The sequence below is a fragment of the Leuresthes tenuis genome, unplaced genomic scaffold (genome assembly GCF_036924035.1).
Source record: "Leuresthes tenuis unplaced genomic scaffold, fLeuTen1.0.hap1 SCAF_16, whole genome shotgun sequence".
NCBI lineage: Eukaryota > Metazoa > Chordata > Actinopteri > Atheriniformes > Atherinopsidae > Leuresthes > Leuresthes tenuis.
In genome coordinates, this window is record NW_027325370.1 from 8,082,908 (window position 1) to 8,106,858 (window position 23,951).

Below are 23,951 nucleotides of genomic sequence, written 5' to 3' on the forward strand. Positions count from 1 at the left end.
TTAAATAAAACTAACTCAACAACTACAATTACACACACTCGCGCGGTTGAAAATAATGTTCAAGAATAGTTTTTATGCTATTTTTTTTTTATCAAGGCAGGAAAAATACTACCGTTACAATGGTTTCATCAGCTTGATTATCATTGGTCTATAATTTTAATCATTGTATCACGTAGCCTTTAGCGTGTATCATATATTTTCTTTGCCATGGCCTACAAAGAAACTATAGCCAAACTCCTCAAACACTCAATGCAATTGGCCACAATCCCTCAGGTAAATATCTATCCAATCGGCAGTGCGCCATGCAAAACGAACAGGTGTGCTACGGGGAGGGAGAGGTTACGGATATTTTTAGTCTTGCCTAACACCCCTGAGCGCCGTTCGGTGTCGTCAACACTTTACCTGAGAGTGACGGAGAAAAAAAAAGAGCCAGGGCCATTCAGACGGAGATAAAAACTTTGACATGTCGGAAAACAAAGAGATTCTGGTGGCTTGTTGATTGATGAAGAGATCAGATTGGCAGCTTGCTGTTGATTTTGAGAGATGTAAAAGTTATGGGTGTAAAACGGGATCTGGGAAGTGTTTTGGGACACGGGAAGACCAACGTGAGTGACAGCGTTTGTCCAGATGGAGACTGACCTGAGGTTGGAGTCAAGTTTGTGGGTCGGCAATAAGAGATACCTGGCTGTCCTTACAGGCTGGCATTTTAAGTGGACCGAAGTAGATAAGAAGAATCGTGATAAGAAAACAGGTAATCGTATATTCACGCTTGGTCAACATCATGTGATCTAACAATGTATAGAAACTGCGAGGTGTTTGGTGTCAATGAGAGCAGCATAGAAATAGACACAATAGCATAAACACGTAATTTTTGCGTTCAGTTAAATCTTATAAATTATGTATGTATATATATTAGGGTGATGAAAAAACATGAAAATGATTTCAACTGATTCAAGGCTGTTTTCTGCACTGTGTATCATAAACAGTACCGGTGACAAGCGTCCTTTAATGTAGCTAGATAGTCTTTAACTGTAACCTGGGAAACACTACAAACTATATCAATAAACAAATAGCAATCTTTTAATAGCACATATGAATTAGATCCTTGCAGAGAGAAGGCGCCGTATTTAAAGCACCTGCGTGCAGGAAACTCGAAGAACGAGTTGAACAGCACCAACAGGACAGTTTACTGAAAACACAAGCTGAGAAACGATGCCAACACGCTATCTGGCAAAAGATCCCAGCCTGATGTCTCAGCTAATTTATTTTACTTTGAACCCACTACTAGGAAAGAGGAAAGGGCTTTTGATATGAAGGTGAAACAGATTAACATGCATCCAATGAATAAACAAAGATAACCAAGTATCACCCTGTCAGGTCAGGGTGATACTGCAACAGTATTTAACTAAATAAAAAATTTATTATTTTTTTATTCATCTGCTTATTTATTTATTTACTTACAGCATAAATAATTAAAACTGTTATTATTCATCAAATTATTATTATTATTATTTTAAATTCGGGCAGGAATGACAGATCTGAATTCTTTTGTTTTGTTCTTTGTTGCAGTGGGGCCTCTGACTAAACACTATGTAATGTAGGGGATGTGGCGCATTGACATAATGATGAGCTTCTTTGCATAATAGTTCCACAGATCTGTATCCATGCACTGGTGCTGCCACCCCAACAGATGGCTGCAAAGCAGATAGTACTCTCCGTAACAGACTTGTAGAAGAAGTCCACAAAAAGTAGACTCTGCTGTGAGGTTGACATTAAATGATGGGTGGTTTTCCTAAAGGAGGAGGGGAAGAGGAGCTGTATCCATTTGCTGCAATGCTGGCATCTGCACTAGATGTAGTTGTGCTTTACTTGATATGCTTTTTCTTTGTGTTTTTTCTTTGAATCATATTCATATACTTTATTGGATTAAATTTATGACCAATATGAGCAGTAACGTGTGTCAAAGTGTGTGTAAACAGAACAGAAATTATAGAAGCCGTTAATTATATAATGTCCATCTTCTGCGAGTTCGAGGCAGCAGTTGAAGTTGTCATGGTGATGTCAAGAGAAATCAAAAACTTTTTTGGTTTTCTCTGAAAACCCGTATCTTGGTATTGTAGTTGGGGCAGCTGGTCGAATTCTTGGTGTTTGGGGGCTTTAAGCGCAACAAGTTCCAGACTGTTGGCTTTGAGATTTACTTAAGAATGTTTTCCTAATGAATAAAAAATGTGGAACCTGTGGCAAGTTAAAGATAAAAAGTCTTCCCCAGTCTGTTTTATTTCGAATGGGATTTTCTTTTAGTTCAGTTGTTTATTATTTCAGAAATGGTTTGTGCCTTTGAGAAAAGTGGTAATACAAACAAGCCAGTTCTTTCACGTTTGAACTTTGTTTTCATGACAAATAAGTGGACAAAATGTGTCCTCCCAAAAATGTACCTATGTGACGTTTGTACATGCAGGCAGTGATGACCTGTAATTGGATTCGGTGAAAATGCAAACAGTAGTGTTCTTGAGAGCGACTTCAAACGTCATATTTTAACCTGCCCGAGTACTTTGAATTTCTATCATGTTGTAACATGTTGTGATTACATGTAACAAAGGCAACCAGCAATATGGCATCTATGACAGATGTGTTGTAAATAGAATGCATTTTAGCCCTAACCATAATATTTTCTAACCCTGTCGAGATAATGTTTTTTCCCAAATTTAACCAGAAAGTGACAAAAATGTTGTAGTAGTCCTGTTATTGATGAAACGTATCGCCAATTGTTTAAAGAGATTCAACATCTCTACGTGCCACTTAAAATTACTAGCATTATAGCTCTTCATTAGATTTTGCCATCTTTCTGGGGGTTTAAATATCATATTATTTGTTATTAATTGTATGTAAAGTAGTTTTTGCTGAGATTTTCACTGTGTGCGTACTGAAGTTTCAGTGCCTGTGGCTGAGGTGTTCGGAGTGGAGGAGGGTCGGGTGGAGATCCTGCCCCAGAAGTCTGTGGAGGATACGGACAAAGATTTCACAGGTGTGCCTACAAGGGAGACTCAGCAGCCACCTCTCTCAGAGCATACTGGTTAAAGATGACATAACCTGAAGTATTGCATATCTTAGAATTTTATCATGTTTGTATTTATTTGTCACCTGTCTACAGTTTTCTATGTGAAGCGTAGCAGTAGCAGGGGCTCCTATGGGTTGCTATGGAGACTGGGCCGAACCCAGTTCAGCTGCCCCAGTCGGGTTCTCAGAGACCAGTGGATTAAACATCTAAGGATTGCTCTCAAAACTCACAGTAGGCATTGATAATTGCACACTAAAAGAGTAAGCTATACTATCAGCTGCTGATTAGATGTTTCCAGTTATCCGGTAATATTCTAAATGTATCTTTCAGGTCCTTTGCGTCCTCATAGACTGTTGGTGTTCATTAACCCATTTGGAGGAAAGAAGAAAGGAAGACAGATCTACCATTCTCTGGTTGCCCCTCTGTTTGAGCTGGCCGGTATCAGCTCACATGTAATAGGTACATCTCCACTGAGCAATATATCATATGTCTGTTTTGAGAAGAGGTTAATTTGTTACTGATAAAGTGGCAAAAATCTTAAACAGTTAGCTTTAAACTGACCTGCTTCATTCTAAAACCAGTTTCAGTATGCATATAATCATAAAATCTATTGTTTAGTGACTGAGCGGGCAAATCAGGCCAGAGACCACCTCCTGAAGAAAGATCTGACAGGCTTTGACGGGTAAGCTCTGGCAGCTCTGTGGGGTAAATACTGCGGTAAGAGAGCATTATAACAGCTAAGCTACCGGGAGGTGCTTTCACACAACAGAAACCCTTGTTTGTTTTTAACAGTGTGGTCTGTGTGGGTGGGGACGGCATGTTCAGTGAAATACTTCATGGTGTTATCGGGCGGACACAACAAGAGGCAGGCCTTTGTGAGAATGATCCGGATGTCACTTTGCAGCCGTGTCCACTTCATATTGGCATCATCCCTGCAGGTTACTGTTGCTAGATATTCATAAACCTATGGCATAGAGTTGGGACACACACTTTTTGATGCACTGTTTCTATTGCAGGTTCTACAGACTGTGTGTGCTATGCCACAGTGGGAGTGATCGACCCTGTTACTTCAGCTTTGCACATTATCATTGGTGAGGAGGGAGTTTTCTTTTGTGCTATCACTGTTTTGTTGACTTTTTGCTCTACTTATATAATTAATCTGATTTCTCAAAACACCTTGCAGGAGATTCTCAGCCTCTGGATGTGTGTTCAGTCCATCATGCCTCTGCTCTGGTGCGCTACTCAGTGTCTCTGTTGGGCTATGGCTTCTATGGAGATGTACTGGCTGAGAGTGAAAAACATCGCTGGATGGGACCTCTCAGATATGACTATTCAGGTGTAGACTAATGTTTCATATATTTAGAAGAGAAATGACTGCATGTTCAAATGCATCAGATACTCTAAGTTTTTCTATAATTAAAGTCTCTCTTTTTAAGTGTCACTGATATCTGTGATATGATCACAAAGGAAGTACTTTGACCCATGTGTTCCTTCTTTGAATATTTGATATAATAAGACCATTGTGTGTCCTCTTTTATAAATTATGAGAGTGTTTGGTGCTGTGTATTTTCAGCTAACATAACTGCTCTCCTTTGTTTAGGCACAATGGTGTTCCTGAGCAACAGAAGCTACGCAGGCACAGTTCAGTATCTACCAGCAGACCCACTGTTCTCCAGCCCTAGAGATAAAACACGCTGCCTCTCAGGGTAAAACACCTACTTCTGACAAATAACTACATCAGTATATACATGCAATTAATTAAGCTGAGAAGCGCAATTAATAATGAGCACAAAAGTATGAGAGAAAGAAACAAGGTAGGTAGGTAGGTAAGAAAGAAAGGATTAGTGTGCACACAAGCTTAATAGTGTTTTAACATCATAAAACTCTCAAGTAGAGTGGGCGTGTCATCTGTTGAACAGACTACTTCTCTTTTCATGAAGCTATTTCACATGTCATTTCCTCTATTACACATATGAAGGTTGAGACAAATTTCACTTAAAAAGTATTACCACAGGAATGATGATCAAGAAAAGGTAGAATTATTGGAATAAGCAAACAACAAGATATGAACTAATGAACGGCTGTTGTATTTTTGATAACCATTCCACTCTCAGCTTTTGTGTGTCCTAATCTAAGTTGTCTGATAAGGGAGGTGATTTTTTGTAACCCTAACCCTTTTAATTAGAAGGAGCGATAGTGTTGATGTGGCTAGTTTAATTATATTTCTGGAATCAATGAAATGGTTCAAATTCAGTTTGAGACATCGTAACTGCTTCCACCCACAGCAGGGACTCAGGGTTGGGTGTATCTTATGTAGGGTAAGAACTCTGACAGGAGGAACTTGATCTACATGAAAGGTGAGCTTCAGCCTCCTGTTAAGAGTGTCTGCCATAGTCTTTGTGTGAGGCGTCTGCCTCTGGCTGTCAGCACATAGTTTACAACACTTCTATTAATGAGTGTCTAGGAGCTTGTTATTACACAGACATCAAGTGAAACTTTGTGCTGTTTTTGTATGTATGTGTGTGTGTGTTTTAGATGCGGTGTGTGTTCCAGAAGCACAGAAAGACTTTTCCCCAACTCCTCTGATTCAGGCTCCCTGCACAGCTCTTGCTATGGCCATTTCAGTACTGGCTCTGAAGGTAAAACTGTTTTAGCCTGTTAAGCCCAAATCATGTATACTTCAAAGCATCTTTTTTGAATTATTTATTTGTGGATTATTTATCAAATTTATTGTACCTTTTAGGTTGTAGACTTTCATCAGTATTTCTATATGTGAATATGGCAGAAGAAGCAACAACATAAATACTCACAAGCAGTATAAATAAATTAAAAAATGTCAAAGAGGGATTTTGTTGCAGAAATATGTCATTGCAATAAATATTAGCTTATCTTTAATATGAAGATGACTATTTTGGAAAGTTTCATACTAATATAATAATACAGTGCAACATAGAAGTATAGTATTTTTAAAAATTAAATGAAGAACATGATCTGCAGGCTTTTGATTTGTTTTGTTTTTTTGTATTAATTTGCAGTCATCTTACGCAGTCTTTATTTCTTCAGGTGAGTGGGTGAGTGTGAAAGGCACATTCAAGTGTGTGTCTCTCACGTGTATGTCCAGCTCATGTGCCAAAAGTCCTCTGGGCCTCTCTCCCTCTGCCCACCTGGCGGATGGAACAGGGGACCTCATACTAGTATGGGACACTCACCCTCTGGGTTTCCTAAAGTTTCTCTACAGACACACTAGCACACAGGACCAGGTATGGCATGTTCATGTGAAAACAAAGCTCTATTAAAAAGTTCCAACATAAAGTTCTTGGACCAATATTCTTGTTTTCTTTTCCTAGTTTGACCTGCCGTTTGTGGAGGTCCATCGTGTGAAGGCAGTCCGTTTCTCTCTGGCTGGGCACAGACAGGAGGAAGGACACGAAGAATCTGGATGGCCAAGTGGTGGGAATAATGAAGAAGAGACAGGATATGAGGAGAGAGGATGCAGAAATGGATCCCTGCAGCACCTAGCAGAGAGATCTGTGGAGCAAGTGATAGCAAAGGAGGAAAAAACGGCATCCCCCTTCATATGTGGTCTGTGCTGCAAAAAAGCTCCCGATGTGTCAGTGTGGAACTGTGATGGAGAGATTTTACCTGTCACTGATATCGTCTGCAAGTAAGAAAGCTCAACCGCATACCCCTTGTCTCACATTAAATTATTTTCATGCATGTCAAGTAAAATGGTGATTCTTCATCCCCCCATTATTCATATGGGCTGGTGAGAAATAAACAAAAACAGTGCGTATATGACAGTATTTTGTTTTTGTCACCAGCATTGTTTTTACTTTGTTCACCTTTTTACCAGGATTCATGGTCAGTTGGTTCGCCTGTATGCCAGAGGGATCGAGGATGGAGCTGTCATACATAACTCTAGCCAGGAGGGGAACGAGTTTAAAAGGACGAGCATTCTTCAGAAATAGTTTAATCTTTTGGATGATGGAGAAATGAGAAAATAACTGACATTTTTGCAGTCTGTCATTGCCAAAGGTATTTCAGGTTTTTTTCACTGTAATCATAGGAAATAAGTATTTATTCCTAAATGTGTGTGTGTGTTGAATACGACTTTTTCTGCACAAATCTTATATAAGCTGTTACAATGTGTGTGCTGGTTTTGCTCTGTAATGTTTTTTTTCAACTTGAGCTTCTAGAGAATAAAGTCATGGAAAATGAACAGAAGTTGAACTACGAAAAAAGAAAAGGTTATTTATACAATGAAACGGCTCTCCTGACTTTTTTTTTGTGTTTTATTACTGTAATTATTAGTCAAGGGGAACTTTCTGCTCTGTTTAGAACAGCTTCCTTTTTTCTCTCTTAAAGCATTAATAACATCAACATCCAAACTTAACTTGGCCTTCAGTGTTTTTAGTAACAGCACAGTTTCCCTTTCAAATGGATTGTAATATTTCTATTGACATAGTACAAGATGGAAAGTACAAGAGTCCTGGAGGTAAAATTGTTTGAACACATGTTCATCCTTGCAGTTTTTCCCAAGTTCAGGCACAATCACAGAATGATCTGTTATTGGTCAGTATGGGTGTGAGATTCCAGTTAAGGGACGCACCTGGTAGAGACAAAGCAACAGGACACAACATCACTATGTTGCAAGCAGCTGATAAACATTCCCAGAATTCAAAGTAACAAAAATATAATCTTAAAATTCCCTTATGCACGGTTAGAGATTAACATAGTGTTAACAGTTTTTCACAGTTTTGATTAAGCTTAAAACACTGACCTGGAAGTTGTTCTCAGCTGGAGCAGGACATTTTAATGGCTCTCCTTTATGACTGTTATTAAGAGATGCACCCTCTTTAACAAACCCGTCCAACAAGTCCTCCTGGTATACATACTAGTTGCCCTGGCTTTCTGTCAATCATGTTTTGTATTCTTAAAGTTTAATGATGACTGAAAACACGTGCCTGCTGACAGTAGAGAACAAGCTTTTATTCTTAAATTTCAAGTGACCCTAAAAGTAAACATTCTAAACATATCGCTACATCCATTGGATATTATTGCAATGGCTTTTCTGCTCTCGTGTTCTCAGATAGAGTGCAGATAAAAGAGTGATTTATTGGGAGATCTCACATGCATGTGGCAAATCAGGCAGTAACTATTTTTATTTCTAAGTGCATTCCTGTGTGATTCAGAGATAAGAAGCAGTGCTTTCGTTTGTACATGCAGACAAAATCAAACTTATACATCAGTGACTAAAGTAAACTTTATTGTTTGTAAACTTTTATACATTGGTTTTCATGAGCATGTGTGAGCATATGGCATAAAACATCACTTAGTGTGGGGCTGCACCCACTTGTATGTTCCCTCATAGCGAAATCCCACCCTCTTTACAAGATCATCTGCTTCACTTGGACCACGACTTTGGACACAACAAAAGCAAAACAATAAGAGCAATAATGAGCAACATAAGATATTATATGCATTATCTACTTATTTTTGTCCCATAAAACAGACTTTACCTTCCATATTTGTAAGGAATTGGACATCTCTTCTCTGCCTCTATTTGGTGGAGCAGAGGAGTAAAGATCCTCCAGGCTTCCCGCAACTCATCACTGGAACAGAAATGGGAGGAGCTCAGTTGAAAACATGCTTCATGACAAAATATTCATGACCTTTGTCAACACTGTCCCACAAAAGAGGAACAAGAATGTCTTGTGAATCTGGTTTTCTATTCACAACTCTCAGCTAAACAGATAATTGTCCAGACATTTTCACATTTTCTCAGTTAACTACTGTAAATCATTCTACCAACCTGCGGACAAAGTGCATCTGATTTCCACAGAACACATCCAATATCAGCCTCTCGTATGCATCTGGGAGCTTCAAGTTCTACAAATACAAGTCAACTGTTAAAATGATGCTGCAGAGACTGAGCAAATATAATTTCCATGATTCTCAAAACTAGATCACAATAAATGTCCAGGAGAAAACAAATCCATTTCTTTTCACTTTGAAAACCTTTGTTTTTCATATGCAGACACTGATGCAGTTATTCCATCTTGGAAAAACCTCACCAGTGTTACTTCTTGTTTTCTGCTATTGCCTATCCTGAAATTGCATGTCCTCTTTGTGTTTTCACTTTACTGACAATGTCGATTTACCCTCCACTGTCTGTTGTTACATTATGTAACAGACATTATTTGCTATTTAGATAATATGTACCCTCAAACTTCTTACAAATTAGCATCCACAAACACTAATTCCTCCACTCATATCTTCTTCTTTTGCACCATCCTCAAAAAATGCTGTTGAAATACTCTTTATAATAGAATACATTTTCTCCTCAGAGATTTTTACTTTTGTCACAAACTATAACTTAGAGACAACACAGCTGTATGTTGTATGTCTGTATTATGTATTTCATCATTTAAAAAAATTCATAGTATTTTGTTTTTTGTCACTGTGTTTTGTCCCATGCTGAGTTTTGCTCTGAGCCACTGCATGCTACATTACATCAACTTTTTAAAATGATTCTTGAGGCATTCCCACACAAGGTTCCCTTGCTGATTATAAAGACACCTCTGTTGAAATTATAAAGTGACCAACTTATGTAAGAAAGAATAAGAACAAGCAAAAATCCTTGGACTGACAGTTAAATGACTATCAGTCTGAATGATGAATTAGAATACTGTAAGTACTTTGTATCTGCTCTTATAAGTGAGATCCAACTCAGTCTCCTCGGGGCTGAAGTAAACCCCAGGCCTCTTGGTCATCATCTTCAGATAAATGGCTTCATCCGGTTGCACGCGCACAACCAACTCATTCCTCTGGCAGCGTCCGCCAAAGATGTCTCCTGGCACGTCAGTGAACTGCAGACGTACTTCTGCTTTCCGCTCATTTAGAGCTTTACCGCAACGCAAAATGAAAGGAACACCTGAAGGATAATGCAGTGACATACATTGTGAACAGATGAGTGGAAAAGCATCAGATGAAAATCAAAAAAGTAAAGTGAAGAAAAAGCAAGCTGGAATGCAGCCTCACCATCCCATCTTTCATTCTGGACATAGAGCACTGCAGTGGCAAAGGTTGGAGTGCATGAGCCTTTAGGTACTGTGGGATCATCAAGGTAACCCAGCTTTGATTGACCCTCCCCCTCAGGATCACCAACATACTGACCAAGCACCACATCTGACATAACAGCAGGAGCTATACACTTCAACACCTTCACCTGTAGCTCAAATGAAGAAAAACAGGAAAACGCCATTGCAGTGACCTGATAGACTTGTCATTGACAACAACATGAAAATTCCAATCCGTGATGTTACCTTCTCATCCCTCACATCATCTGGACTGGTTGAAGCAGGGTTCTCCATTGCAACCAAACAGAGCATCTGGAGCAGGTGGTTCTGCATGACATCTCTAAATTGGTAGGAAAGGACTGGAATCAAAACAAGCTTTCAGGGTAACTGTGACACAATGAGTGTACCAGTCCAGTCCTCACCTAATGATACCAAAGTCATCAAAGTATCCTCCACGGCCCTGTGTGCCAAAGGGCTCCTTGAAGGTGAGGACCACACAGGCTACACTGTTCCTGTTCCATATAGGCCCAAAAATGCGATTTCCAAACCTGAAAGTGAGCAAACAAAATATTTCTCGAGTAGAGGACTGAAGATCTGAACTGTAAAAAGCTCTCCTGAAATTAAGCAATCAAATAAAACCGTTAAGCTTATATTTCTGATACAGTATTCCACCCAGTTACCTGAGCACCATGAGGTTCTGGACCATCTCCTTTCCCAGGTAGTGATCTATACGATATATTTGGTCCTCTGTGAAAAGGGAAGATAGGTGGGCTGACAGCTCCTGTGAGCTCTGGAGGTCACGACCAAAAGGCTTCTCAAAAATGACCCTGTTCCAACCACTGCCACAAACAAACCTGATTAGTATGTGATCAAACATGCTTCATCATTTTTTAGGTCTGAACAGATGCTAACTTGCGGCTCATGCAGTGGTTGCTGATGTTTTCGCTGACTTGGTGGTAGACAGTGGGTGGCAGAGCCAGGTAGAAGAGTCGGTTGGTGTTTGTTCCCCCAGGGAGAGATGATAAATGCCTGTTGAGTTGGTCAAAGGAGCTGCCATCATCATATCTGCCACTCAGGTATGAGTTCTTACTGAAGAATGCCGACAAACCATCACCATCTTCATCAGTGACCTAAGGGGAAAAGTGGCAGAATTATTTTTGAAAACACTCTGAACAATCCACAATCTTGTCTCAGATACCCAACAAGGAGCCTTAAATGTACTACCTTCATATGAGGTAGACATGCAGCCTTAATGTCCTCCACAGTCAGGTTAGACCGGGCAAAACCCACAATGTGTATGTTATCTGGAAGCAGGCCATCTTTGAATAACCACCTAAACAATAAATAGAGTGAGTCAAAAGCAGAAAAGCAGAACACTTGGCCAAAGGGTCAAACTTCTCGGCGTAAAAGGTGACTAAACAACTCAGCTCTGTTGGTGAGTGTGATAAATTTTTCACTTACCATAAAGTAGGATATATCTTCTTTTTAGCAAGATCTCCCTGTGCAAATAGTGAAACAAAACAAGATCGATCCTCTGCTGCTAATCATTGTGACAGTAAAGAACCACAAGTACAAAGTACAAGTAAGCGTCCACAGTGAAGAGAAGTGAGCATATCTCTTGAGCAATGTGCAAAAAAAAAACTATGTGCAACACATTCTATTTGCACGAGTTAACACTTTAATAAGATGGTTACATAAAAAAAAGACAGATAAAACCATTTAGGTGTTGAGAATTTGTCTCAGACTGCAAAATTATCCCACATTTTTTAAGCCTGACAAAGAAAAAAGTAGATGCAGCACATTTTTTTTTATCAACATGCCGTCATTCCCTGGTCTTTCAATCTGTAATTATCATAGTGAAATTCTCCTCAGTGAGGCTTTTTGTGTTGGATGCCTACTCATCTACAACTATTTGGAATTTAGTGTAAAAAGAGGTCCAAAAATAAGACCTGACTACAGAAATCATGGTAATGATGGATGTGGAAAGCAGTCCTGATTTTAAAATGAAGGAGGTAATATTGTCACGTTGTAGGAAGTTTGAAGATTGTACTCACAGAAGCGCCCAGAATGATGAATATGTGTGTCTTAGAATGACTTGATGGTTCTTCTCCGTATAGCTCCCTCCTGAGCTGTCCAAATACATCAGAACGTGTCAGGGCTTCAGTGCTCATCGTCTTGCCAATCTGTTCTCTGTCTGTCCCTACAGTGATCACTCATTTACCAGCGGCTACATGGTACACTTTGCATGGTAAAATTTCAATTGTCATCATTGCTTTGCAGAAAAACCTCAGTGATTCTGTGCTGCCACCTATTGTTGAAAAAAAATCCTTTATTGTCACCTTGACTACACACATTTTAGACTGTACAACCTCACTCAGCCTTTAATCTGACAGGGTGTGTATGGTGATCAAATCAACACAGTTCGTCACAACAGGTTTGGCAATCCTGTGCATTCCCTTTAACTTACATTTCAGGTCTATTCAGACAGGGCTGAAAACAATCGTCTGGAATGCACCTTGCTCCAAGACCACTCCTTGGATAAATGTTGTGCAAACACTGAGGTGCCTTTGACAAAGAAACTCTGTACACTTTGTTGCAGAAAGAGTTGCTATCAGTACAGAATCTCTGGCTGGGCACTTTTTTACAGATTGTAAAATGAGGAATGATCTGTGTCATGAAGCATTTTCAGGCTAGTAACTACTGTCAATGCCACTGTCGTGTTAAATATTAGAAAATTCATATTTGTATTATAAGTAAACAAAGCAAGTAAATCATTAGTTCAGTATACAGCAGACTATATTGATTCATAGTAAGCGTTAACCAGCCAAGACAAAAAAAAGGGGAACATTTTAGGATCAGAAGCAAGATCATTTCATAGTAGAGCAATGATGTTGTTTACAATCCCACAAAATTCAGTATTAATCTTCAGAACTGGTGTTCTACATAATTAAGGTGTTAGAAAACAAATATCTGTCCTGTATTGACAACAAATGGTCATTTAATCAACCAAACAACAAAGACTTTTATTCTTTTTAAAAACCCATTTGATTTAAAAAATAGACATCTCTTACTCTCGACTAAGACTTGTCACACTTTTCAACATTCAGACAGACAAAAAACAAAGAAAAAAATTCCCTATAATAATAATTGTTTAAGTTAGAGTGTAAAACAAGTGCTCACAGTCTTGTGGTGAAGCTCCCAATTGTAAAGTTTATACATTTCAGATCCCCAACCGTTGACAAATCTCTTTCCTGAGTTTTCTCCATAAATAAAAATTAAAAACAGTTAAGACCATCCCAACCCAAAGGTTTTCAACATATGCGATTGTCTTTACTTTGTCCTCCATCTTTCATTGGTTATCAGTTTGGCCAAATGCCCAAAGCTGTGCAGCAGGTCCCACTGGATCAGCGCTGATTTGGCCCCAAGGTGCTGAGTCAGAGAAGGGTGGACACAAGGTGCCTAAGGTCACGGCTGAGCAGTGTGGTAGGTCAACTGAAGGTCCAGTGCTGGTGGAGATCTGCAGCATTACAGTGGTCCATCTGAATCACATCTCCTCTTAGCTGTAAACATTTTCCACTGCTGGGGTTTTTTAGAAGATGCTCCTAGAAATAAACATACCACACAAAAGAATCAAAACCAGATTTCTCCTGCAGACTGTCCTGTATAACATCTGTATGTATTTAACAAAGGTAAATTAATAGTTAGACATCAGAATGACAAGCACTTATGAATACCTATGTACCCCTTTTACCAAGAGCTTGATGAGAAGATTACACAACTTTAAATTACATTGATGCTTACAATACATAGCTAAAGTTGTGACCATTGCAGAGACAGTTATGTGCAGTGGCCATTATGCAATGGACACTTGTAGTGCCCTTAAAATCTCAATCAGATCCATGCCTTGCATTTCACTTTAGATCTAATACATAAGGCAAGGCAAGGCAATTTTATTTGTATAGCGCATTTCATACACAAGTGCAACTCAATGTGCTTTACATAGCAGGAAAATAAATAACAGAATAAAAGGATGAAAGGATAAAAAGATAAAAACGTGCAAAGACACGTAAAACAAAACAAGACATAAACCTTCTGTAAAATCTACTCAGCCGGAACCAGAGGTAGTGCAAGATAAAATTAATAAAATGCTTTGGTAAAAAGGATAAGACAAGTAAAAAGGAGATAATAATAAAGAGTATCTGTAACTCTAACCATTGGCACCCATCGTCACATTTCATAGGCCTGACAAAACAAGAATGTTTTGAGCCTTGATTTAAAATTAGAAACATTTGGGGCACATCTCAGTATTTATGGGAGTTTGTTCCAGAAATAAGCAGCACAATATCAGAATGATGCTTTACCATGTTTTGTCTTAGGACTATAAACCATTATCAGTCCCTTTCCAGGTGACCTAAGGGTTCTTGATTGTTGATAGGGAATAAGAAGATTTAGCAGGTATTTTGGGCCCAGAACCATTTAGGGACTTGTAGACCAGCAAATTAATTTAAAATTCAACTCTCTCACACAGAGGAACCCAGTGAGAACCCATCTGAGAACTGGTGTGATGTGGTCGTATCTTTTGGTTTTTGTGAGTACCTGTGCAGCTGCATTTTGAACATGCTGTAATTTTTGGATGGTTTTCTTTGGAAGGTCGGTATAAACCCATTGCAGTAGTCTAGTCTACTCGAGATAAAAGCATTGACAAGTTTTTCCAGGTCTGGTTTAGATATAAGGCCTTAATCCTTGAGATATTTTTTAGGTGGTAAAATGCCAACTTAGTTCGTAAATTAATCTGGTTTTCAAAGTGTAAGTCAGCATCTAATATAACACCAAAGTTTCTGGCATGGTTTGTAGTCTGTAATGATAGGGTTCCTCAATCATCAAGCTTCCTCTGCGTCCTGTCCGCCTACGAGCGGCTGGAGTAGTTGGAGTGTTAGCCACTGGAGGTCCCTCAGAGAGAGTTAAACCAGTGTGATTGGTAAGAGCATTTGTGGAGGTAGATTGTTTTAATGGCTCATACCTGTTCTCAAGTGACAGTTCAAGGGGTGGGGTACAAAAAAAGATACATTTCAACACCCAACCAAACAATAAACTCAAGGTTTCAAAACAAGAATAATTGAAGTCAGGAAGTTCTCAGTTTCTTCTCAGCGAACAGACAAATTGATGGAAAAATGTTTATTTAATGATGAAGTGAAACATCTTCAAAGTTCTTGTTATAAGCACATAGTAAACATGTATTTATTTTCATAATTTACATGAAAGATAAAAGGCGTTGAAATCAAGTTTTTGTGTAAACCACAATTTGATGAACAGTGAAATATAACTTTTGGGATGTGCCTTAACACTTGTTAAAATAGCTTAATTTCAAGCTAAACTCCAAAGCAAATTCTTTGGAATAAAATCAATTGATTTTCAGTTGTGTGACACATTTACATTGTGACCGCATTTTAGATGGGTGACAAGAGGTTGTCCATCATCAGACCACATATCATCAACTTTCAGCTCTACCTGCTAAAAATCAAAGTTGAAATCCTGGTAGGTGTCCTCTGAGACCTAAAAGATTAAGTTATCCACCCATAAACCTAGTCAGGCCATTAGGCAATATGTGAAACTGTAAGGCAAGCTTCAGGTCCTCCTTACCTCTGTAAAGACCCACTCCTGTTCTGGGCCCAAATTGGTACCCTTCCCCTTCAGCTGGCACTCCTCAATCTTCACTGGCTCTGGCTGGTTTGTGGCATGAAGACACAGCTGCTTTCCAATGTTATGACGCAGTTCTTTATGAGATGAATACTCGAAGTACTAAAAATACACATACATACAATTAAAACTCCCCTGCCAAAGAGGGCAACTTAAATTCTTTATCTTCAACTTACATTCTTCATTTCACACCGAGGAGTCTGAATTACTTTACCTGGTTGCCTCCCATGTTGTGACATGTGTACATGATCAAAGGTTTACCACCCTGGTTGTTCTCTCCAACATCAAGGCAGGTGTTAGATCCTGAATTTTTTATCTGGTGCAAACAAGAACACAAGATAAGATTAAATAGCAACCCAAGTTACACATTATATGCAGTGTATTATACTGTTACTGTCCACAAAACGTGACTCACTGCTCCAAATTTTTCTGGACTTAAGTCTGGAATGAAGACCTCCGGGTAGACTGTGTTTAGGAACCAGGTGAAGTTCTTGCAGTGAAGTCTCTCTCTCAGTTTCAGTCGATCTGAGATGTCTCCATACTTATTCTTTAACCATGAGAGGGGTGTAGTTAATACTCTGACAAACCAAAACAACCACTTAGGAGTATCATATCAGAGTTTCGAAGCAATGGGGTATAAATTTCAGTCACATTCTGACAGAGTGAGCTTGAGTAATTACACTAGATCTATTTAACATTTGAGAACACACCTCACTGGCCATAACTGCAGCATTCTTGTTGCGGCGATAGAAAATCTTCTTGTAGTCATCCATCCAGACTTCAGCAAGGCGCACCTGATTGCGAGTGATGACTTCAGTGCCTTTGGGAAAGGTATGTGGGCTCTTGGTGCGGAAGACATGGCCCACCACAGAGCAAGGGATGATCTCTAACTGACCCCCACACTGCCACACCTTCAAATCACAGAGAGGAAGCATTAAGACTGACAAAATCATAACAAGACTGACTGAGTAATGTGTGGAACTATGAATGCAGAGATTAGAAAAGAATGAAAAAGACCGACCCTGAATGACATTTCTACATTTTCTCCGCCCCAGATCTCCATCTTGTCATCGTATGTTCCAATGTGTTCAAAATACGTCTTTGAGATTGAGAACAGGCCTCCAGCAAAAGCAGGCGTTCTGAGATTTTCATGGGCAGATAGCAAAGCTTTAGGTATTAAAATGATTTAAGAGTTAATGTTTGGAGTAAAACAAACAATACAATGCCTCTTACTTTACAGGGTAGGTTTCGTCCTTTCGCAGCTTCCTGGCATCTTCAGGGATTGCCTCCCAGCCAAAACTCAGACTCCAGTCGAAGTTACCTCGGTTATAAGCGCGGTTAGTGGCCACAGGCTTGTTGAACTGAAAGGAGTTTAGGTCAATGGTGGTGATTTCTGGACTAACAACAGCAGTGGGTTCCTCAACAATGCGAGCTAAGAGGGGCTCCAGCCAACCATGAAAACACTCACCTAAAGAGGAAGGAAAGGTCTGATATGACTGTTACATCGAAAAAGGTTAAGTAGAAGTTTTGCTTACACCAGAGAAATAAAATATGACTCTATTTCAAGCATGCCATTTTCTTCCATTATACTCTGGCTATAAAAGATATTTAGATTTGATATGTCCCATTGAAGCAGGTTTTACTGACATATTTATTGAGTATCTTGTTAAAGAGAAAACCATTTTAAATATCTCAAGACTTTAACTATGGATGACTGGATCTTATTATTACTACATTAGGCAAAGAAATCCATTAATAATGCGTCACAAAAAAAAAATTCAACAACAGCTGCAGATAAGCACAGGTATAGAATCTAATTAAACTTGAACCCGAGCCTGACACAGCAGCTTATAATACCTGCTGTAACTTGCATATTCTTGTTTTATGTTTTGTGTGTGGCTTTCCTCACAATGTGCATCGAGGAAGGTGAGCACCTCTGCCTGAGCGATACTGGCACCCAGCAGTCTGGCTGTGATGAGGCCCTTTCTCTCCGCCTGCCTGACCACACGGACAATCTTCAGCTGCTGAACAAACAATTCCAGCTGACTCTGGAGGTGCTCTGCAGAAATAAAAAGCACATTTTTGTATCAGTGTCGTCTCGTGCTGAGGGTACACTCTGATGTCACTGTGGTCACATACTTGTAATTTACAAACAAAAATTATCTGTGAAAGAACTCAGCCTGGCACTGCATAAGGCACCCGACATCACCAGAGACGAAAATGTCAAACACTCATCCTATTTGTACCCATGAGACCACTGCCAGAAGAAGCAGCAATGAAGCGGAAAGGCTGCTGGTAAAACTGGGTCAGACTTCCCCTCTAAAAGTTTTCGTGACCACAATGAATGCAACATACAGTATTTCTTTTCAGTTTCAGTATGAGCCAATCCACCAACCACATATCAAAAATGGTGCAACAGAAAGCTGCCAGTCTCATAGCTAAAAGAGAAGTTCGGGTGTATTAGCAAACATACAGACCATTGAGGGTAGCAGCACATTAACAGAAATAACCGACAGGATATTTATAAGCCACTAAAAATGTTAATAAATACCTAATCTTGAAATGGTCTCTAAATCTAACAGCGTGCACGATTATCCTCACCTACTTTACTCATGAGTGTTGGTCAGGCATTAAATCATATTAACATTCAAGAGTGCATTTAAGGGATTAACACTCTTTAAGGATCATTTGGTGGAAGGTGAGAAATTCCAAGACGGTAAAAGGAGAAGGTAGTTATGTAAACGTCACATACACGTAAATGCAGGGTTACAGCAAGTAAGAAAGAAAGAAGCGGTTACCCACACACTTATATACATATGTACAAGATATTAACTGAAAATATCCAACTTGGATCTTCATTAGGGAAAAACTTGAACAACGAAAAAATACATTCATATCTAAATATCATGCATCCCTGTACACCAACAGCCTCCTGGTAGGGAAAAATACAGTCTGAGTTAGTCTGTAAAAGGTAACCAACTCAAAAAGTTAATGAATGTTTTGGATGAGATGAGAGATGCAATGTCTTTAAGAACCAATAGCAGGAGTCCAACTGCGTTCTATTTAAGCGCTTGCGGTTGCAATGACCTGGTATGTTATCGAAACAGAAGAATATAAATGAATAATCTCAAATAATAAAATCAATACATGCAGTGAAAGACCTCTCCCTCTATCAGAAAATGTTATCGGTTCATCTCACCTAAAGAAATTCAGTTGATAAATTATTTTTGTGCCTGAGCGACTCTTACACTTAACGCATTAACCATCGTCGCTGTTAGCCAGTAATTTCCATTGTTTGTACACGGAAAACACAGTTCATGCATGCAGAGCGTGAAAACGTGTATATGTGCAGAACTAGTGGCAGTGAAGATTTAAAAAAAAAAAAAAAAATAATCATTACATTGAGGAAATTATAAAATCATTTATTACACAATTTGCAAGTCAAAGTCATTGTTTCCATGTTAGCTAGCAGTAGACATGTAGAAAATTTGCATGTGGACAGCAGTTATTTGACACTTGTCTCTGTGTATGTCACTCTCACTGCAAGTTTTGTCAAACCATCCTATTGTGTGGGGCGGCTGTAGCTCAGGAGGAAGAGCAGTCGCCCATCGGAAGGTCGGTGGTTCGACTCTGGCTTCCCCAGGATACATGTCGAAGCGTCCTTGGGCAAGACACTGAACCCCACGTTGCCCCCCCAGTGTATCATTGGGGGTATGGATGTGTGTGAATGATTAGAAAGCACGTAGTTATGTGTATCTTAAGACGTGCTGTATGAGTGTGTGTGAGTGGGGTGAATGCGGCATGTAGTGAAGCGCTTTGAGTGGTCAGTTAGACTAGAAAAGCGCTATACAAGTCCATTTACCATTTACTTGCTATTGTGTGAGAAGAATCTAAAAATGCTAAAAGACATGCAATTCTAAGTAATCTTCAAAGATCATTAAAGCCAATGCGGTGACTTGAATGACACCCTAAAAAAAACTGAATGCGATTTATTTTTTTAATTTTAACTAGCTGGCTGTCAAAATTGTTCACAGTTTTGGCCTAGAAGCTGCTCTGTGATGATGAACCACAAGCACCTATTAGGAAGTGCCAGTTTTGACTTTAACAGCTGAAGCATCAAAGAAGAAGTACATTTGCAAATTTGGAGGAACTGCTGTGTCAAGTTGAAGTACCAGTAAAGTGTTCTTTATGACTGCAAATAACCTCATGATCTTAAACTATAGGAATGCTGGTAGATGATACATGATGTGTAATAGCACTATATGAAAAACCTTCTTGCTTAATAGTCTTAACTGTGTAAAGGACAATGTGCCAAATTACTGACTCACAGATGATTTGCTTTAAGATTCTTTTAAATATTTTTTTGGGGCTTTTTTGCATGAATTGGACCACTGACACTGGTAAAGTAGACAGTTGAAATGAAACAAACAAAAAAAGAATACAAATTGTAATACATGTCCTTTGGTAGGAACTGAACAGTACTATTAGGATTTAAAGCCATGTGGTGTTATCATTCAGCTACCAGGGCACTTCTGTGTTAGCTTAAGATCTGAGTTAGAGTTTAACTCCAAACACGGAAGATCGCATGAGAATCATGGAGCTGAGGCTAAAGCAGTCTTCACTTTCCATAGCACAAGAAAACTCAAAGGTAATTTACCAACATCTACAGTTCACATCAAAAACACAAACTCCCAGTTGAGTTAGATATTGGCACTGAGTGAGACAAAAAGGCTTGCTGCTAGATGTTTATATGCATTTAGGCTTATGGAGACAAAATCAGAAACATTTTGTTCTGGTCTACAAAAAACAAACACTGCTGACTTATTCATAAAAAGTGAAACCCTTCACTTTTGGACATAAAAAACAGCTACACTTTTTAGCAAATCCAAACATATAACATGAAAAAAATATCAAGTTGGGGAATTTTTTGTAAAGAGTACATTTAAGAAAGCTGAGCATGCACTCCCACAAAACCTTATTGATTCTAAAGTGAATAAATATCAGTAAAACAAAGCCCAACAGATATCAGCAAAAAGTGATAGCAGACATCTTCTAAACATGTCTACATTTTAGCCTTGGAACAAAGTTTCCTGCCATGAACGTGAAGTTTAAATTTCATTGAAAATTTTGCAATCAAATAACTGTTATACGATTACATCAGTTGTGGCACAGAAATGACTAACTATACACCAGTCCACCCATATCGTATAATATGGTTATTACAGCACTTTGCTTGTTCCTGAAATTTTGTTGTACTGACGTTGTTTTGTGCCACTTGTCTGACTGCAGCAATACACAAAAACTATTGGGCTGAAATTTGTGAAATCTGGGGAGGACATGACGCATTTATAAAGGTCTAATAAATTCTGGTGTGCATTTCTGAACCCCCCCCCCCAGCTTACACTCACTTCGTCATCACTAGAAGCATCCCTTCCCTTCCCTGCACTCAACGCGTTAGTAGAGTGCTGAAATTCAACTGTGTTCCTCAGACACTGCCTGATTCTGCACAGAAATACGGAAGAAAAAGGCCATCAAACTGTACTAAACTTCTCTTATTGTTTTCTATTATCACAAACCACTTGTCAGCAATTTGTCTGTGTATGTTTTGTCATCAGTGTATGTACCTGCAGTGCTGGCGTCATCTACCAAGATGATCTCCTTGAGCAGGATGGCAGGAGATGTATGCAGGACGCTGTAGACTGTCCTGAGGAGAGTGGACCAAGCCTCGTTGTGGAAGACTATGATGACGCTGGTGGTAGGCAGAGGAGGGCAGCGAGGAAACTTTCTGTCCACACACCTGGGTCAGGTGTACCACGTCAAAGGCAAAGAGAGAAAAAGATATGTGTCTGAGGTAGAGGCATATCTGACGAAAAGAAACTCACACAAGGTCTCACACAGCCAAGCATAATAGACCACTGTTTGCAGGTATTCAAGGTCAGTCACACTTTCAAAATAAAAACAGCTCATTTTAAAAGCCAATTGAAAACTCTGGAAAGAGAGATGTGAAGGTTTGCAGTATCAGATTGTCTGAGTATCATGTCGGACAAATATTTTTCCAGTGAGTGGGAGTATTTTCAATTATCCAGGACAGAGCTTGCCAAGAAGACCTAATTTAGTTATAATTGTTACACTCGGATTTACAAGGGAAATGGTGAGTAAACAGTTGATCTTATGACCGCAACAGAGCGTTATCTGGCTTGTGTCATACTCTGGTTGGTAAATCAGTGATTAGTCCAGACTATAAAAGATTATTCTGAGAAAACTAGCTTACTCGGGAGGCCTTGTGTCATCTCCAAGACTACGGCTGAGCGAGATCCGGTCACTGGCAAACTGGTTGAAACAATTCCGCGTCATGCCCTCCTCTTTCTCCTTCTCCTCCTCAGGGGTCATGTGGTCTTTTTGAAACGGCTTCCCATCAGCCCCAGGGCTTTGTGGGTCCTGAGGCGGTCTCTCCATGTGAGGTTTGAGTTCAGCCTGAGTGTAAAATCCAGTGGGGCAGTTTATATTCTGGGTGGGCTGCTCCTGCAGCGGTGGCGGCTTTGGCGCTCCGATCTGAAAACCAATGTTGTTCACAGCATCACGGACCATGACAATCACCCTGTTCCTTTTGTCCACTAGGTCCTGCAGCCAGGGTTCCCCGCCAGGTGATGACCCAACATCCCTCTGGAGAGCCACGAGGGTCACCATGAAGAGAGCCCCCCCAAGGAGGACCAGCTTTAGAAGAGACATACGGCGGCGAAAAAACAAACGCATGTTTCAAGATGGGTTATGCTCTCACCTCTGTAAGACAAAAAAAGGAGAAAAGAAACTGAAAGAAACAGAAAGGTTGACTGCTTTGTGTCTGCGCTGATGGGTAAAGTTAAGTCTAGCTTTGAAAAATACTTCAATCAAAGGATGCTCCCCTGTTACCTTTATATGCTTTTTAAGTATACATTTATTAAGTTTTTCCTTCAGTAAACAGCAAATGACAATGAGGCAAATCTCTCAAACCGATGTGTGCGTCTCTACGAGTGTCATAGCAGCTGGTGATGTGGCCAACCCAGCTCCTCCTCCCTTGCAGTCTCTTTAGGAAACAGTCCCACGAGACAAGTGGAGAGAACAGGGAGGTGGTGAGCTTGAACAAACACACCACACCTCAGCAAACATCTGAATTCACCTGCTCTGGCCACAGTCCACCAGGACCTACGTGGCAGCAGGTGAGCTGTGACACCACAGGCTCAACCTGCAGCCCCTGTGCCAGTTAATATGTGACACGCACACCTTCCATCATATGCACCTTATCATTAATAATCAGTTGTCCTCCACAACAGGAACTAGTTTGCTACATGGATCATGACGTAACTGAAACTAGCCTGGGCACAATAGGCGGCTGTTTCCTGCTGTTTGAAACTGGATATATTGCAATGGAGGACATATGCATGCCCTTAAGTGATCACTGTTCAGTAAGACAGTCACTCTTACTTGGTCATAATTAATTTACTTTATTTTCAAGCCAGCTGCATTCATAATTGATTCAAGAGAACACTCTTGGTGTTCCAGAAAAGATAAACAACAGACCACTCTGGTTTGTCTCTTATGGACAGCCAGAGTCGTGACACATGACTGTCAAAATTAAGTCATTATGTCAGCACATCTGGACTGACAGCAAAGTTACCAGTATGTTCCACCTTGCGCACTTAGTTTTACTGAAAGGCACAAGGATGCTCATTTTAGAAATGATCCACACAACTTGAAGTACTGTGATAATCTGCGATCGATTAAATGCGGCAAAGGCCTTCAGCGGAACGCACTGCAACAAAAATGAAAAAAATTAATGAAGAGTTGGCCGCAAACATCCTGTTTTCGTTGACTCTCAAGTTATTACGGGTTTGCAACATCACAATAAATCACATGGCTTGTTTAGTTGAATCTGAAACAGCATATCTGACAGTTGCGGAAGACACGCAGACAATCAATCAGACGCTGCAAACAGGATATCAGAGCATATATCAACTCTATGAGATGCCGCCACTTACCTAAAACTGAGTAGTCGCCGCTGTCGTCTAAACTGGTCCCGGCGGAAGAGATAATCCTCTTTCTTAATGTAAAGTGGCCAAACCAGCACGTTTATGGTCTTC

General features: G+C 39.7%; 3 protein-coding genes across 4 annotated transcripts; 1 reads left to right on the forward strand and 2 right to left on the reverse strand.

The window, feature by feature from the left end:
- Nucleotides 1–470: 470 nt before the first annotated feature.
- On the forward strand, nt 471–7,091 carry LOC140272424 (ceramide kinase). Its single transcript, XM_072367873.1, has 13 exons — nt 471–751; nt 2,930–3,025; nt 3,152–3,289; nt 3,389–3,517; nt 3,677–3,740; nt 3,851–3,996; nt 4,075–4,149; nt 4,242–4,394; nt 4,659–4,764; nt 5,594–5,697; nt 6,122–6,318; nt 6,406–6,722; nt 6,912–7,091. The coding sequence occupies exons 1-13, from the start codon at nt 628–630 to the stop codon at nt 7,024–7,026; spliced, it is 1,764 nt and encodes a 587-aa protein (XP_072223974.1). The 5' UTR covers nt 471–627; the 3' UTR covers nt 7,027–7,091.
- A 1,212-nt stretch (nt 7,092–8,303) lies between these two features.
- LOC140272425 (glucose-6-phosphate 1-dehydrogenase-like) lies at nt 8,304–12,377 on the reverse strand. Its single transcript, XM_072367874.1, has 12 exons — nt 12,192–12,377; nt 11,599–11,636; nt 11,362–11,470; nt 11,050–11,267; nt 10,818–10,976; nt 10,560–10,685; nt 10,384–10,477; nt 10,100–10,286; nt 9,757–9,992; nt 8,871–8,947; nt 8,578–8,670; nt 8,304–8,477 (listed from the first exon to the last, which is right to left on the reverse strand). Exons 1-12 carry the CDS (start codon nt 12,306–12,308, stop codon nt 8,387–8,389), a joined length of 1,545 nt encoding a protein of 514 aa, XP_072223975.1. The 5' UTR covers nt 12,309–12,377; the 3' UTR covers nt 8,304–8,386.
- Nucleotides 12,378–13,158: 781 nt separating this feature from the next.
- galnt6 (UDP-N-acetyl-alpha-D-galactosamine:polypeptide N-acetylgalactosaminyltransferase 6 (GalNAc-T6)) lies at nt 13,159–22,900 on the reverse strand. Of its 2 annotated transcripts, XM_072367871.1 has the most exons (11): nt 22,825–22,900; nt 22,106–22,614; nt 21,459–21,631; nt 17,744–17,893; nt 17,068–17,302; nt 16,856–16,973; nt 16,545–16,745; nt 16,250–16,381; nt 16,049–16,150; nt 15,778–15,936; nt 13,159–13,739 (listed from the first exon to the last, which is right to left on the reverse strand). In XM_072367871.1, the coding sequence occupies exons 2-11, from the start codon at nt 22,585–22,587 to the stop codon at nt 13,626–13,628; spliced, it is 1,866 nt and encodes a 621-aa protein (XP_072223972.1). In that variant the 5' UTR covers nt 22,588–22,614; nt 22,825–22,900; the 3' UTR covers nt 13,159–13,625. The 2 variants fall into 2 exon arrangements, with proteins under 2 accessions (XP_072223972.1, XP_072223973.1); XM_072367872.1 differs by lacking the exons at nt 13,159–13,739; nt 22,825–22,900 and having other exon boundaries at nt 15,861–15,936; nt 16,011–16,150; nt 22,106–22,638.
- Nucleotides 22,901–23,951: the final 1,051 nt, after the last annotated feature.

Excerpts from the sequence above, each read along its gene's own strand:
- LOC140272424 (XM_072367873.1), top strand. The coding sequence starts at position 628 with ATGGAGACTGACCTGAGGTTGGAGTCAAGTTTGTGGGTCGGCAATAAG. Across the intron at positions 4,395-4,658 it reads TCTCAGATATGACTATTCAG|GCACAATGGTGTTCCTGAGC; the intron begins GTGTAGACTAAT and ends TCCTTTGTTTAG. Across the intron at positions 4,765-5,593 it reads AAAACACGCTGCCTCTCAGG|ATGCGGTGTGTGTTCCAGAA; the intron begins GTAAAACACCTA and ends TGTGTGTTTTAG.
- LOC140272425 (XM_072367874.1), bottom strand. The coding sequence starts at position 12,308 with ATGAGCACTGAAGCCCTGACACGTTCTGATGTATTTGGACAGCTCAGG. Across the intron at positions 11,471-11,598 it reads AAGATATATCCTACTTTATG|GTGGTTATTCAAAGATGGCC; the intron begins GTAAGTGAAAAA and ends TTTATTGTTTAG. Across the intron at positions 10,977-11,049 it reads AACCACTGCATGAGCCGCAA|TGGTTGGAACAGGGTCATTT; the intron begins GTTAGCATCTGT and ends TGTTTGTGGCAG.
- galnt6 (XM_072367871.1), bottom strand. The coding sequence starts at position 22,587 with ATGCGTTTGTTTTTTCGCCGCCGTATGTCTCTTCTAAAGCTGGTCCTC. Across the intron at positions 16,974-17,067 it reads GACGAAACCTACCCTGTAAA|AACGCCTGCTTTTGCTGGAG; the intron begins GTAAGAGGCATT and ends TGAAAATCTCAG. Across the intron at positions 16,151-16,249 it reads GTCCAGAAAAATTTGGAGCA|ATAAAAAATTCAGGATCTAA; the intron begins GTGAGTCACGTT and ends TGTTTGCACCAG.